The following is a 14,944-nucleotide window of genomic DNA, read 5'->3' as shown; positions in this document are numbered from 1 at the left end:
CTTGCAAGGCGCCTTTCTGGGGACTGCCTTCCCTTCCCAACAAAGCGACAAACTGTGGCAGCAAAAATAAACAAAGGAACAGCCATTGCAGTCAACTTTTCTATAGCATCATCTCCAGGCCATTCTGAAGGGAGTGAGCGCTCGTCCCGTATTTTTAAAAGGCTGTCTTTCACAAAGAGACGTATGTCATGCTCAATCACTTGCTTGGGAATTTTGTGAAGGACCAAGTCCTGATGGTCCTCGTGTTGCTTGAAGCCAAGACGGATAGGAAGTTCAGGCCTGCTTGTCAGGAATATTTGAATACGCATTGAGCTAGATCTCTGCACATGAGGTAAAAGGTTAAGTATAACTTTAATATCGTCTTCTTGCTCGCACTCATCCAATCCATCGATCACAATCACTGTGGTAATAGTTTGTTTCAAATTTACGGTTTCCAGCGGTTGTAGAATAAGTTTATCGAATTGTTCCCTGAGAGACTTTGCAGAAATATTTGGATCAAGCTCAATCGCTTTTAAGATACCAGGTGCCAGCTGCCAATGTTTGATCACCAATTGTTGTGCAATAGTTGATATTAGTCTTTTTGCATTCGCTCGGTCCGCTTCGCCTCTTTTAAAGAAGAAAGTGGCGCCTAGCTGCCCCTTCTCTTTGAATGATTGCGCGACAGTTCGGGCAATAGTGGACTTTCCTGTTCCCGCCATACCGTTTAACCAAAATATACATTTACTCTCTGAGGATTCAGCCCACTCTGTAATTTGGCGACGAATCTCCATCCGGGTGTCTGGGAGGCATATATCTTCATGTTGATTCAAATATGAGTCATAAAATGCGCCTTCCGCAATGTGCAGGTTCAGGAGATTGAACTTCTGAATAACATCTTGGACCGATTCTTCCAACCTATCAGTCTGAGCCAGAAGTCGCTCTGCTTCTTCTTTGCGGTGGAGATGTTGATCTAACTGGACGAACTGGTACAAGTACTGCTCTTCTTCTTTCACGGAAGATTGAAGGCTCATGAGAGGATGGTTAGTGATTGTGGTAACACTGTTTAAAACTCGCCGTCCCATGCTAGACATCTGCACGTTGAACATCTCCGCTGCATAGCGGAGAATTATTTTATAAACTCTGATAATTGTGCTTCTCATTTCGGGTCCCATTTCAGTCCTGTTGTGGTAGAAGTTTATTTCAATATAGGCACATCGTGCAAGGATATCTGCTAAGTATTCTGAGGATTTGAACATGGCATCTCGCAAGTCACAAACGTTCTTGGTCATCTATATTTTAGAGTACCGGTTAGTCTTGCTTTACGTAACGTAGCCTCTGCAATAACACACCATCAATCCAAATAAGACAACTGCCCAAGCACTTGCTGCGTGACTGGTGGGATCAAATGCGGCAACCGCGCTAATAGCATCTTTGAAAGACCAAGCAGCACTGATTATTTTTCGAGACAGTTGTCGGAGGTTAATATCTCCTCCTGTAGGCCTTCGAATTTTCAAGCCTCCCTGTTGGTAGTCCTTATATTGCTCTTTTGTTATCTGAATAACCTCATCTATAACAGCTTTTGTCTGTGAACAGTCTTCGTCTTCTCCATTTGGCGGAGCTGGAACCCGTATTTTCGACAAAATAGCCTGCTCCTCCTCCTCTAGTTGGTTATAAGCAGCTTGCCATAAATCCTGCGGTATAGAGGCTTCCTCCAGCTTCGCCACATGGATGGCAGGGTTACTGGCAGAAGTCGCCAGTGGAGGCTTGGGTCTGTGCAGTTTCTCCCGGACTTCGCTTTCCCACTCTCCCCACTTTTTTGCAATCCGTCGCATCTTGTATCATTACAAGTCTTTTGTAATTATTGAGTGTTTTGGTTGCTCTTGTTAAGAGTTCGTCTCTGAAGAATGAGAGATATTTTTTCTCCCTTACAGTAATACTCTTCCCCTGGTTGACGTGTCAGTGCGGCTGAATGGGTTATGGAGACTAATTTTATGCAAAATACAGCCAATCAAGTTACTGAAAATACGATTCCACGTAATCTCCTTATCTCCAAGCAAAATGCATATTAGGGAAGACCAAATTGGAGTACTCTCTGTACCTAGGCTGTTTACTAAGATAACTAAGCGACCCCGAAGTCATATGGCAAAGGGTCGGTTAGTTAGTACAGCTTAAATAAGTTGCCTTCCCCAAGGATTCTTGTTTATTCGTGTCAGATGTGCGGACCCTTTGGGTGACCGGGCACATTGTCGGCCCGAGCTGGGTCTATTCCAGTAGTTTCCACGCAAACTGGAAAAAATTGGGAAATAGTTGCCTGGCAGATCCAGCTGTTCAATGTACGCTGTATCACTCTGGAGATCACTCGGCTTGCATGCACCAAATGCGCGAATATTGTACTGCAGTAATACTGTAGTGTCTAAATACTTTTATCTCCTCTATTAAAAAAGATCTTGAACGGCATCAGTCAAGTGAGCACAGTGTGATTCCAGTTCTTTCAGTATTCATTATGGGAAAAGCTTATAGAGGTTACTTTAGTCTTCGCAGACAAAGTACCTTAATATGTTAACGGTTGCCATCTGTTAGTCTTAGGAAACTCTTCCCAATCATTGCCCCCAGAATGGCAGGAAAATATTGAACGAAGCTAGATGCTTTCTGCGCCTATTGCTACTCTGCACGGCACGTGCGATTGCCACTTCTACATTCTGTATACGCGAGCACACCTCAGCACATGAAACGGTCAGCAATTCAATGCCGTACACGTGGAGTTGCACATAGCCATATGGAGGATATAATTGTCTCTGTAAAGTAGCCACTTAGACGAAATACCTCAACAGGCTCCATGCCTCTGAATGATCTTTTAGCACACATATAATAGAGCTATGCGATTATCTAGAGGGGCTTAGTTTGGTTGACTATGTGCCTGGAAGAATTAGACTTAGATAGTAAGGCTGAATATGCAAGAAATACTGCTTCCGGCCAATTGATCACTTAGATTTCGGATGCTGCTTGGACGCCCTCGATGTGAGCGGTAGCACGTGCTTAGACGAATGGGTAGTAAGATTCTTCTCAATGCTTGCTGGATCATACAGTATACAGTATCGCTATATTTGTCTTTGTGTAAACGCATATCGGGTATTTAGAGATTCTTTGGATGTCTTTCAAGAGGCATTACATTAGTCAGGAAGTGGGCTTGAGAAATCAATTTGTGATAGTTATTTATGTCATTATCTGGGAATTTACTTGTGCTATACTAGGGAGTGATTTAAATATTTTGCCCTCTACAGCGCAAGGCTAGTCAAGACTACGCAATGTAATTTATTCTAATATTATAGACCATCACTTGCGCTCTAGACCTATGGAATATAATCATTTTCTGGTGCTTCCAGGACAGGAAGCGCTACTTCCAGGGAGAAGATTAGACAGGTCTCCATTCCTTTCAACAAATTCACCAGGTTGCGGAAAGCTTATATCCCGGCCCTTCGGTGTAGTGCATCTATTCCCAATATTGGCCACGAACATGTCTAGAAAATAAGGTAAGGAGTTTTTATTATATTTAGCTAACTTCCTAGTCCCTTCTGCAGCTTTTCTCTTGGATATTTTACTAGTTATAGTAACAGGGGCAGAGTTCATATACATCTCTCGGTTCCCAAGGCGGTTGAACCATGTCCAAGCTAAGGTGTACTTTCCCGGCTCGATTCCGGGGGGAATAGTGAAGCTGAGGTGGGATGGGGTGGCCATTGTTGGATTAGCGGCAAGGTTACCATCAGTGTTAACCGGGCAACCGCCCTTATACGACTTAATAACTATCCATCTTGAGTCCTTCGTAGGGTTCATGTCAGTGGTGAGACTTATCTGGTAAGAACCACCACCATGTGTGGTGCTGCCCATCAGGCCCAACGACACAGATTTACCGATGGTATACTTGTTCCCTTCAAGAGGAGGGTTATAGACTCCTGGACACTGCTTGCAAGGGAAGTCACTACTATTAGCTGCCAAGGGAGAGTTGTTTAGCGTGGCTTTGCCATAGGGGATAGGATTTGTCATGACAAGATAAGCCTCTGCCGTGGTGACTGCCAGGGCAGAAATAAGACCAACCGTGAAGTGCATTGTGTTTGGATCTGCTTACAAATACTGTAGCTCTCTCGAAACTTGGATTGCGTTGATCAGACCTACAAACAGATTGTAGAATTGGTGCCTCATGAACGGAAGACATCGATGATGGCCTTATTTAAAGACAAAGCTGACGTAATGTTATTAGTACTGTAGATTTGGTTGGACCGACACTTTATATCAAACAAGCCAACAGTCGCATCCAACAGTTACCTGAATACCAGCGTAAACTAGTATGGCTCACTAATATTTAATAGGATTTCTCGCATTAATACAGTATCGTGAACATATCAAATGCGCGAGAACAGAAAATTCTTGTTGATTCGGCTCTAAAGTTAAACAAGCATGAAAATACTATTCCTCTGCAAGAAGACACAAAATCTCTAAAACTCCTACCCCTTATTAAAGAACTATATAGTCCAGAAATATATCCACCCCCCTTAGAAGTAATGCGCAGCTTTAGCTAGACACTATTTAATACACTTATAAAGGTCTATTGCAAGCTGCTATATAGTAGTTGTAGCCTTAGTATAATGTACATCCTTAAATTAATAACAGGCGGTGATTCTAAATTAAAATAACAGCACAATTTGCCATGCTATTTCACTTCCGTTGCTTTTTTATTAGGTATTGCATTACCCTTACCCCCACTAAGGCTCTGCTGTTTCCACCCACTGTTGCCAAGGTGCTTTGGCAGTTCTATGAAGTAGCTGAAAATATACTGCCCTCTTATGTCCTGCTCAACAAGCCTTATAGAAAAGTAAAAATGTCCTTAAATCCGCACTGTCCAACTACAACATTGGGTTGCTTCAATGGAGAGACCCACTAAATTTGCCAGTGGTCCTTTTACAATATGAACACAACAGTCCATACTAAAAATAACCTGTATAATAAATAGAGATTTGAATGGGCGCTGAGTCTTAAGTTGCTTAATATAAAAGCTTTGGTTATTTTCTAAAACATTTATAAAGAACTTACTGCTGTTACTTAATACTGCCCCTAACTATATGTAGTCCAAGTTCCCCCCCCACTTAGAAACTTCTAAACATTTTAAAGAATTTTAATAGTCAGGGCTGTTTTGCACCATCCTGTACATATTTTTGTTTGCCAAGTTTGATCAGGGTAAGAGAATTTGTTGAGTCTTAGCGCCTATATGTATTTATTGCATCTTAATAATTAATAATTAAGTGCTGTATTAACATAGAGTGTTCGAGGCTACACATATAAACTTTTTATAGTTATTTAATAGATCCTTTTTTGTTAAGTACAATAGACGTATAGTTAGCATACATAAAGATATACTTAACTATAGATTATTAACGCCATGGACAACATGTCTTTACGGAAAATAGATATTAGTTATATTACAAACACCTTCGAACCCAGCTTCGACCAAGCACTTGCCAAAGAAGGGACACAAAGAAGCAATTTGGAGAGCAAGAACTCCTGTGGAAATTTAAAGAACTACCCAGGCTCAAAAAAACTTGGACATGGGAATAAGGTAGGCTTGGCAGTCCTTTGATGTTTCTTCTTATATACGAAACCTTCTTGTGTAGGAAATATAGTATTAATCTAGTATATAGAGAAAAATTTGGTCTTAGAGATATACTAGGAGTAGTAAAATACCAGCCAGACAAACTCTATTCTAAAAGGGGCGCTGTTGTCGTCTCCAAAAAAGCACGCATGACAGTGACTCTATACAATATAACAACACCCTAGTCCCTAGGAGAATGGAAAATTTTAATAGAGATGTATCTGTAACTCCCCTAGCAGAAGATCTCTATGTTGTTAAAAAGAGTGGAGTAAAAGACCTACAACCTATACTAATTGCCGGAGCAAAGCCTTGGGACTAGCTGTCTCGAGTGCGATCCGCACCACTCTAGACATGGACACTTTAACTAGGAGAGACTATTAAAGTTAATCTGGGGCAAGACGGAAAAGGATACGCAATAGTATCTGATATCCGTCACCTGGAGGATGGCCGTTTTGTTATGATGTATGCGTGGCTATACACTTGAAAAGATATTATATTTAAATGTTTAGTTAATGGTACTCTACCAAGGAAAAGTCGATACTATATTAACCTAAATTGGCCTCCAGGTGCTTACTATAGGTATATAGTTAGCACTAATCGGACTATTACCCTCTGGGACACGGCCATTAGTCCAGCTCCGAACAATATGGTTAATAGTGTGAGCCAGGAATTTGTGTACCGCACTATATTATATATGCGAAAGATCAGCTCCATTTATGGTAGATTAGTAAGATAGGTGAAAGAAATTCTAGACTTGAAATACCCTAAACACAAGGCAAGTTAATAAACATTTGGTTAATTTCTCCCTTATGTAGGAAGCAAGATTGTTAATAACAATGCCTACGGTCTTAGCGCCAGAAGACAAATCACGTTAGCCAGCGCTGTTATAAACTGTTAATATTTATTTTTATTGTTTTTTGTATTCCCCAGGCTTTTCACGGCTATAGGCTACATGTTGGCCACTAGTAGGTTCTATCTACAGTCCTCTAATCATGCCTGACCCTAGTCCTTATATACATAGTTATTTATCCTCCTCTAGCTCCCTCCCTCTTATTATTTCCAGTGATCCATATTATCTAAAAGCATCCTCTCCTGATCATATCTTTTACTACAGTATAGCACCTGCGCACCATTATTGAAATCAAGTGTATTAGTCAATGTTAGTAATTAGGTACTGTAGCTTCCATATCATGTACATAGAGGTCTGTTTCAAACCGTAATTCCAAGACATACTAAGTAGTTACTATTGTTATTTAAGATACTGTTCCTAGATTGAACTGGAAGATACTACTGCGCAAGCTGATGCCCGGCCGGCCAGGACCAGCTTAGTATATCTTCTTTATTTGCAAAATAACTCTATCCACATATATTCCATGTTGCACCCCGAACTTGCAGTTTGCATAAGGTAATGGGGCCAAGGGGACGCGAGAATGTTAATAACCCCCTTTATAACTATAATCTCCTTACTTCTCTGCTCCCCAGCCTATGTCCGCCTTTCTTAGCCGAACTTATTTTGCTATGTCACTGGCGAAGGCTGCTAAGCACCCAAAATCTAGTGCATAATCTGCGAATGGGCTATTTCAGGCTCTAAAAAAAAGCGCTTAAGATAGATCCTATACTGACCACAGCGTAAAACTAAAGCTGTCAGGCGCGATATGGTTCTAGTTTCTTGACGATTTACCAACCTAAATTTAAAAATTGTGCTTTCTGTACTTGTTTCGCATAGCGCGCACCAAAGTGTTGCAATTAATAAATAATCCACTAATTTCGCAAACAATCAGCATATTAGATGGCATTTTCTAGCCGAAACGAGACACTAAGTATGGTGATGACAAGAACAACATGCCTATTAAGGAATAATTCTACCAATAATTAGCGGCTTTTCAGTAAAAGCAGTTTGAAATGCTCGGATATGTACGTTGTTAAATAGTATTAGCTATTCCAGGCTTCTTACTATGGTGCGCTTTGTGCATTAACTTTAGAAGTACTGTAGCATATTATTTTGGCCAGGTCTTAAGTCCCTGCCTTCACTGGTCGGATCTCCGAATGCCGGATTCGCCGACGGAGTTGGCCTACTCGGGATGCCAAGAAATGGCTAATATTCTGCTTTCCAATCATAGTACTATACCTATTTAGACAGTTGGTGTAAACTGTATATATAACTTTATCAGACAGTGTGATAAGCTTAAATTAAGATATTCTCGACAGTATAATTACCAGCGTGTGCCAAATATGCTAAGCTTTTAGGAAGTGGTTTAATCGCGTACAAATCACTATAATATAACAAGGAATTGCACAAGAAGATATCTACAATTTGGTAAAACTGGCTTTGCAATTGGCCTGAAGGAGTTACTAGGGCTGATATGCATGGAAAGCCATTTCTTATATAGCCAGGTAATCGAGAATGGGTTAAAGTTATTAAATATATTAATGCAAGTGGTTGGGCCTTACTACCATGAATTATCTTTAAAGGAAAGGTCCATATAGAGACTTGGTATCAACAACCTCTACCAGCAGATTGGCGGTTTGAAGCTAGTAAGAATAGATAGACAACTAAAACATTGGATTACACTAATTTTAAAACATTTTATTCCTGCTACACCTAGCTGTACAACTGGACGATATCTCCTGCTATTCCTTGATGGACATGGCAGCCATTTAACTCCTTAATTGAGCTCGATATGCAGTAAAAAAATATTATTCCTATCTACGTGCCTATTGTAGCTGGAGGACCAGTTAGTTGGCTAAGTCGCAAAACAGCCAATTACTGCGACATCATCATCTGAAGTGGAATATATCGCGGCTGCGGAAGCCAAGCAAACAATATAGCTACGCCAGTTTTTATATTCTATTCAAAAACAGGAGATGTATGGCAGTCAACCAATAATGCCTCCTGCAACAAGTAGGCTATATTTATGTAGCCGGGATAGTCTTCACTGTGCCCTTTTTCCCAGTTTCCATGAGCTTCTCTTGAATCTTGTAACACCTACAGTACATGAGATGGAACTGTCACAAGTTGTTTAAACAATCACAGCTATCTCTGTACAGTACTATTTTTATTGATGTATAGCCATGGCCTCCTCAAGCCTCAAAGCCTTAGAGGAGTTGGTCCATGTTGTCTGAGTATAACGTATACTCTTGCTCCCGAATCCCTCCGTTATTATCGCATCAGACGAGCCTTTGCAACCCAACCACGAAGTCAGTAATGACGACAAAGCGGACCTGAACAACGACTGGGGTCAAGATTTTACAAGAATAGATGCTAAGCCCTTAACTAATATTAAGGTGCTCTAACAGAAGTTCCTTGATTATATCTGTAAACTTCTTGCGCACAGCAAAAGTCGTGATGTAATTTGGAGGGAGAAGGATCTCCCTCTAGCTTTAGTACTCCTTCAACCAATCTTTCCCTGTACATTTTTTTTTCTTTCTCTCTGTCCAGGCCTATGTCGAACGCTGCCTGAGGCACCAAGACTGCTTTATTTACGGTTGACACTACAACGTAGAGATTCTCCACATTTCCTGTACAATAGAATTCTTTCTTCCTTTCTTCTCTACGTTTGATATAATGCTAAAATTCGAGAATACATAACAGCTATGTGGTAGGCTAGAATGGAAGCCATTGTTAGACGGAATATCTGTTATGTTTATATACATAGGAAATAAGGCGTCACCACATGGGATCAGAGGAGGACAGGTTTGCAGCTCTTGACCCTCCCGAGTTCTTAACCTGTCTTGATCGTGACTCTTATGTTGAGGCATATGAAATCCTTGGTTCCAGTAAAAGTATATAATTTGACTCCTGGAAATATTAGGGGTTCCTTGCGAGCACTGTAATACCTATCACAGCCGCAATTTTAAAATATATTATCTGGTTAAAGATGGTAAAAATGGTCACAAGAATAATACTAATCCCCCCCAGCTTGCCCAGGAAATAATTCGCAAGATCTGGGACCATATTAGCTCTACCCTATTTACAACTTGGTTAGGAAAGAGGTAAGTTAAATTTTATCTTAGTTTAACTAATATAATAGGTTATGGAGAGCCCGACCTTTGCTATATGTTATATGGCCAATTGCGCTAACTTCGAAGCCTATGTAGAACGCTTTCTCTATGCCTATTAGGCAGATCTATTAAGGGAATGCTTGGAGTTCTCGGGACCTGCGCTCCCTGGGCAGATGGCGAAATATAATAACCCTGATATCCTAGTATGTTAAAATCTAACATAGTTAGATTTTTAATTACTAATAATCATTAAAACGACTTATTTCAGTCTCCAAATATGGCTGTCTGGCCGCTCGCATAAACTGGAGAGATAACCTTGATGTTTGTGATGGTGTGGTTGTCTCTGCGCTAGTAGAGATAAAACCACTTGACCATATAAAAAGGTACAAGACGACTGATCGAAGATCAGTCGCATCTAGCGCCCTATATAGGAGCGAAGGCCATGCTTGAGCAATACATTGGGTTCAACCCTTGACAATGTTTAATAGTTCCCTGTCCTAAAGGAATCACAGACACGCGAAATTTTTACAAATAAAGTTAGTATTCTCGCGGTAATAGTTTATTACCAGCAGATTAAATCTTCTATAGTTCGAACTTTGGTGGCTGGTTTTCCAACCTAAAAACCCGGAAAAAGCGGAAAGCAGACAAAGCCCAGGGCCTGATTAAAACCTATGTAAGAAATTCAACTTAGATTCTTACTAATCTATTAGGATAAATACATTTCGCTGCAAGAACAAGCTTGCTAAGTACGCTGACTACTTAACAAAGAACAGCTGGGAACCCGAGTTTGACCCCAACTCATCTGCAACCTCGCCGATCAAACATAGCCCCTGGCCTAGATAATATATTTTTCATCTATGAGCATTCACTTGCAGCATCTGGGCTCCGTGAGTTCTCTGCCTGCTGGGATGATGTTTGCTGACTGAGTTATACCTATGCAGAAAGACGACACTGGGGAACCACATAGGTTTGGCATGCCAGTTTATATTTATTAGTGTTTTTCAGGCTGTTTTAGTAGTGTTTGCTTATTAGTATTATCGTTATTCCATTCTAAATGACTTCCTTAGGAAGTTCGATTCTAGCTCTACTGAAAAATAACAGAACAACCTTGTGACAAGACCACACTTGCACTACCGCAATCCCTAATGTGTACGTAAGTCATATGATGGATTGCTTAAACTAGATATCATTCCATACCTAGGTAGCTGTCCATCGAGAATACTAATGGGATGGGAAATGATGGATTGATTTATAGTGGTACTGTAGAAGTGGCTCTAGTATATATTTTTTTGATGACTCGGAGGAACCATACCCTACCAAGTCCTACTACTACAATGACCAGCTCCATGCGTGCAGTCCAGTTTTAGACACCAACACAGACATAGTATCCCAGCCATAAGTTGCTGCACGCCTCATTGATCTCCCTGTTCCACGCGCGGAACTGCGCAAATGTGATACCCACATTTGTATAGATAGAACAGTAGTTGTCGCCATCCTTGATCAGGTGGAAGGACTTGCAGTTGTCGACAATTCCAGGCATCTGTGGCGTGGGGCCCGGGGGCTTGGTTGGCTTGGGTCCCTGCGAAGTGGTGGCTGCGCCGGGAACGTGCACGCAGACGTAGTAGTCTAGCCAGAGTTTTGTACAGTCTATATATACACCGCAAAAGGGATGGATGTTAGATGATCTGGAGGGATGGTTCTTGGTTGCGTACAGAAATGGGAAAAAGGAATGAAGGCTTAAGGCACACCGTCGTTAATCTCGCTGTTCCAGCTCCTGAAGTGGGCTACGCTGATGCCGTGCTTCGTAGCGATGGTGTCGCATTGGTCGCCGGATGAGACCTTGTAGAAACCATCACAGTTTTTTGCGATACCGGGCATAGTGGGGGAGTTGCTGGGCGCAGGTTCGGTGGTGGTAGTTGTCGTGGCGCGTGTGGTGCTCGGGGGATCATCAGTGACAGTGCCGATCACGCAGTATGACTTGCTAGTATCGAGATTAGGGCAGGTGATGCCAGGGTTCAGCTGCTGGAGAGCGTCGACTGAGAGTCCCCAGCTGTTTGCAAAGCTCGAGCATGTAGCACCCACGTCAGCAGTGGTGAAAAAGTCACACTCAACAGCGCGGCGGGACAGGGCCTCGGCCATTCCTGGGATGACCCCAGCGGCAAGAAGGTATGTCAGGTGTATTATGTTGGACTTGGACTCGGATGAGGAAACGAGCGAAAGAAAGTATGGGCGTCAGCGGGGATACACTGCTTGTGCAATTGAGGATTGGATATGTACTTCGTAGTAAATTGTCAGCCTGAACGAGAGAATAATTGACGCCCACGGCCTGTGTAAGGGTTTATATAGCAATCTGAGGTCCAGAGAGTTCGCACATCTTTTGGCCGCGTCCGAGGGTACCTACTTCCCACCACCCGCTTAGAGTGGTGCAGTACTTCATTTTTCTACTGCTTTAGGAGTAGTTGTAGCTCTGAAATGCTCAGCTAATTGTTACATTACAGCCATGTTTTTATGCTTCACGAGGTGGGGATCACTAGATAAAGGCCGGAGGGACTAAACAGCAAATCGGGGATATTGAAAAAGTAAATTGCTGAGCACGTTGGGCATCCGCAAAGACATGTCTTATCAAGACTCAATATATTTTGAATCCATGGTGGAGCAAGGTGCTGGACGCCCTGGAGGCCAGTGTAATGTCAACTCGTGTATTATCAATATGCATACGCCAGCGGAGAAGCTGCTGGCCAGACGGCAAGATGGAGACTCAAGAGAGACCCACATCGTATACTCGCGCCGAACCTAGTTGATGGCTCGCTTATCTACACCGTACAAGATAGCCAGCTTTGTGCTGAGATGCCGCATGGAGGACCTACAGAAACCCAGTCCATCCACCAAAGGCTGGACTAACGCCGGTACTCATGGCAAGGTTGAAGGCAGTGAGAAGATGGCAGAGTCTCTGGAGTAGATAGCTGAAGCAGTAAAGATAATGCTAGCAAACTTCAGTCAACCCGCTCTGCGGTCAGACTCAGGAACGATCGCAAGCGGATTGGCTCGGAACTTTTTGAATACATGGAAGTTACCCGAAACCGGCCAAGAACCCAAAACATAATATATTACGGAAGTTATCGTAATTTACATTTCTTGGCAGGTTTTGGGTCTGCTCAAAAATGGCACTTCGCCACCAGACTTAGTCGCTGCGACAACGAATGACATCTCTAGCTCAGGCTGCAAATGTCACGATTTGGAGGTTCGACCGACAGAAGATCACCCGGAACTCTCCTGTGCAGTTTGGGCTCCGTTGTGATTGGTCAGTGATGCGGGGTCCGATATCACCGTTGCTGCAAGGCTCGTAAGACTCGATCGCTGATTCGGCCCACACCTTCCAGCTACGCTGCCTATTCCCAGGCCTTGCAAGATCTGAATTGATTTATCAGCTACAGCAAGTATCTCGGCGGGCTTAACCTCTGCTGCATGTATGAACCCGGCCAACATAAGGGTAAGCTGCCTAACCCTAGATCCTGAGAATGTAGTCTATCTGGCGCAATCACCGGTCAGTAGAGCATGGAGAGTGGGGATAGGTACACTGCTCGCTTTCAGCCTCGCATGATTAATGGTGACTCTGTCCTTGTGACATGTGTAAAGGGCTAGAGTCCGTATGACCTCTCGGGCCAATGTCCCTATTATCCCTGTTGTCCCTACTGTCCCCGTTGTCCCTATTGTCCCTATTGTCCCTACTGTACCTACTGTCCCTATTGTCCCTACTGTCCCTACTGTCCCTACTGTCCCTACTGCCCCTTTTGGCCCATTGGCCCTCGATCGATGTCACGTGACTCCCCACCTTGTTTGTTTACCGCTTATTTTCCTCTTCCTTTCTTCCTTTCTTTCCTTCTTCAACGATTCCTTCTTGTACATAACCTATCTTGTAGGTTCTATGGGTTCAGCCCTTGACAACATGTTCTTTTGCTCCTGCAGAAACGGACCACTTAGTGATATGCTAGTCGTTTAAAACTCCCTTGAAGAGACAGTGCACTGTTTTTATCCTTTATTGTATGATATACTAGTAGGCCTTGTTCTCTGAGTGCATACTTAGTAGTTAGTTCTTGGCCGAAGCTAGGGCTGACGCGATGACACCCTAGCCGCCTTACCCCAGTTTTTAGCCAGGTCACGTAGGTCGGAGCGCCCCGCGCTAGCGCAGCGGCTGATCCGAGCGGAACGGAAGTTCGGCGTCTCCACTTTTTTTAGAGTAATTCATGCCAAGGCCATTCATGCCAAGGCCAATTTGACTCTATTTCATATTCCTTTTATTGATCCGGCACTACAAATCCCCCTCAGAGCCATCCTCTTCCGTCCAGCATACTTTGTCTCTTGCTTCACTCAGCATGCACTTCTCCCTGCTCGTGGGAGTCGCTGTCGGCCTGGGCGCCATAGTCGGCGCCTCTGGCGTCCTGGAAGTGGACCTGGTTTTCCCGCGCAACGAAACCTATGCGCCCACCGACTATTTCCCTGTGGTCTTTGCCCTCCAGAATGCCGAGCGCGCGCGATACCTTAAATCCCAGCTGAAGCTCCAGTCCAGCTTATAATGACCCTCGGTCCTGAAGTAACTGAAGAAGGTGTGTAGAAAGTAGGGTTCGTGGCTGGACCAGTTTGTCCATCTCAGATCGGGGGATCGGGCAATGACGTCTTCCCCAGGCCTGTTAGTCCAGTTCCATACTCTGTAGGAGACACCAGGATTGCTGCGACGAGGACGGCTTGTCCAAGAATCCTGTCCGGGGCAATATAATCCGCAACTCGACAAACCGGTCGACCTCTTTCACCATCAAGAATTCCGGCCTCAAGGTGGATCTCGTTGCTGCTACAGCCAACAAATCCTGCCCCGGCGAGGACAACGGCGTTGCTATCAATGTCACCGATAAAACCATGCTCGTTCCCTGGGGGTGGAGGTGGTCTGGCGGTGACTACACTAATGACACCTGTGCAGTGGTGGACTCCTCTACCCCGACGCCGACACCCGATCCCTGTCGCGTCGAGATCGACTCGTCCATACGGCGAGTATGGAAGCCTCCTTGAGAGCCCGTCTGTGCGACAAATTCAAGACCGTGAACCCGCCCGCTGATTGCCCAGACGATGAGAATGCCGCCCAGCAACTGGCGGTTTTCGGCATATCCTGCCTGCTCGCTGCATTGTGAGCGTTGGGGTCCTTGCTAGCGTGAATCTGTCCCTGCATTAATGCTTTGTTGTGTATCTATCGACCTTTCATGTCCACTCTATGCGCGAATCCCCTTACCATTAGCTTTGACGGACATCCCCTGTCTCCTAGGTAGCCTGAGG

The 14,944-nt window shown here is 43.6% G+C and overlaps 3 protein-coding genes across 3 annotated transcripts; 1 reads left to right on the top strand and 2 right to left on the bottom strand.

Moving 5' to 3' along the window:
• Positions 1-100: 100 nt before the first annotated feature.
• ATNIH1004_002343 (uncharacterized protein) lies at positions 101-1,811 on the bottom strand (the record flags this gene model as incomplete). The annotated part of the gene is made up of 3 exons (XM_033567038.1): positions 101-124; positions 174-1,268; positions 1,329-1,811. The coding sequence occupies 3 exons, from the start codon at positions 1,809-1,811 to the stop codon at positions 101-103; spliced, it is 1,602 nt and encodes a 533-aa protein (XP_033429033.1).
• A 9,174-nt stretch (positions 1,812-10,985) lies between these two features.
• ATNIH1004_002342 (uncharacterized protein) lies at positions 10,986-11,761 on the bottom strand (the record flags this gene model as incomplete). Its single annotated transcript, XM_033567037.1, has 2 exons — positions 10,986-11,248; positions 11,371-11,761. 2 exons carry the CDS (start codon positions 11,759-11,761, stop codon positions 10,986-10,988), a joined length of 654 nt encoding a protein of 217 aa, XP_033429032.1.
• Positions 11,762-13,995: 2,234 nt separating this feature from the next.
• On the top strand, positions 13,996-14,802 carry ATNIH1004_002341 (uncharacterized protein; the record flags this gene model as incomplete). The annotated part of the gene is made up of 3 exons (XM_033567036.1): positions 13,996-14,183; positions 14,335-14,550; positions 14,595-14,802. The coding sequence occupies 3 exons, from the start codon at positions 13,996-13,998 to the stop codon at positions 14,800-14,802; spliced, it is 612 nt and encodes a 203-aa protein (XP_033429031.1).
• Between the last annotated feature and the right edge of the window lie 142 nt (positions 14,803-14,944).

Source organism: Aspergillus tanneri, assembly GCF_003426965.1.
Source record: "Aspergillus tanneri strain NIH1004 chromosome Unknown AapTan_1_pilon_pilon_pilon, whole genome shotgun sequence".
NCBI lineage: Eukaryota > Fungi > Ascomycota > Eurotiomycetes > Eurotiales > Aspergillaceae > Aspergillus > Aspergillus tanneri.
The sequence above is the reverse complement of the archived record's forward strand: the minus strand, read 5'-3'. Positions and strand labels throughout refer to the sequence as shown.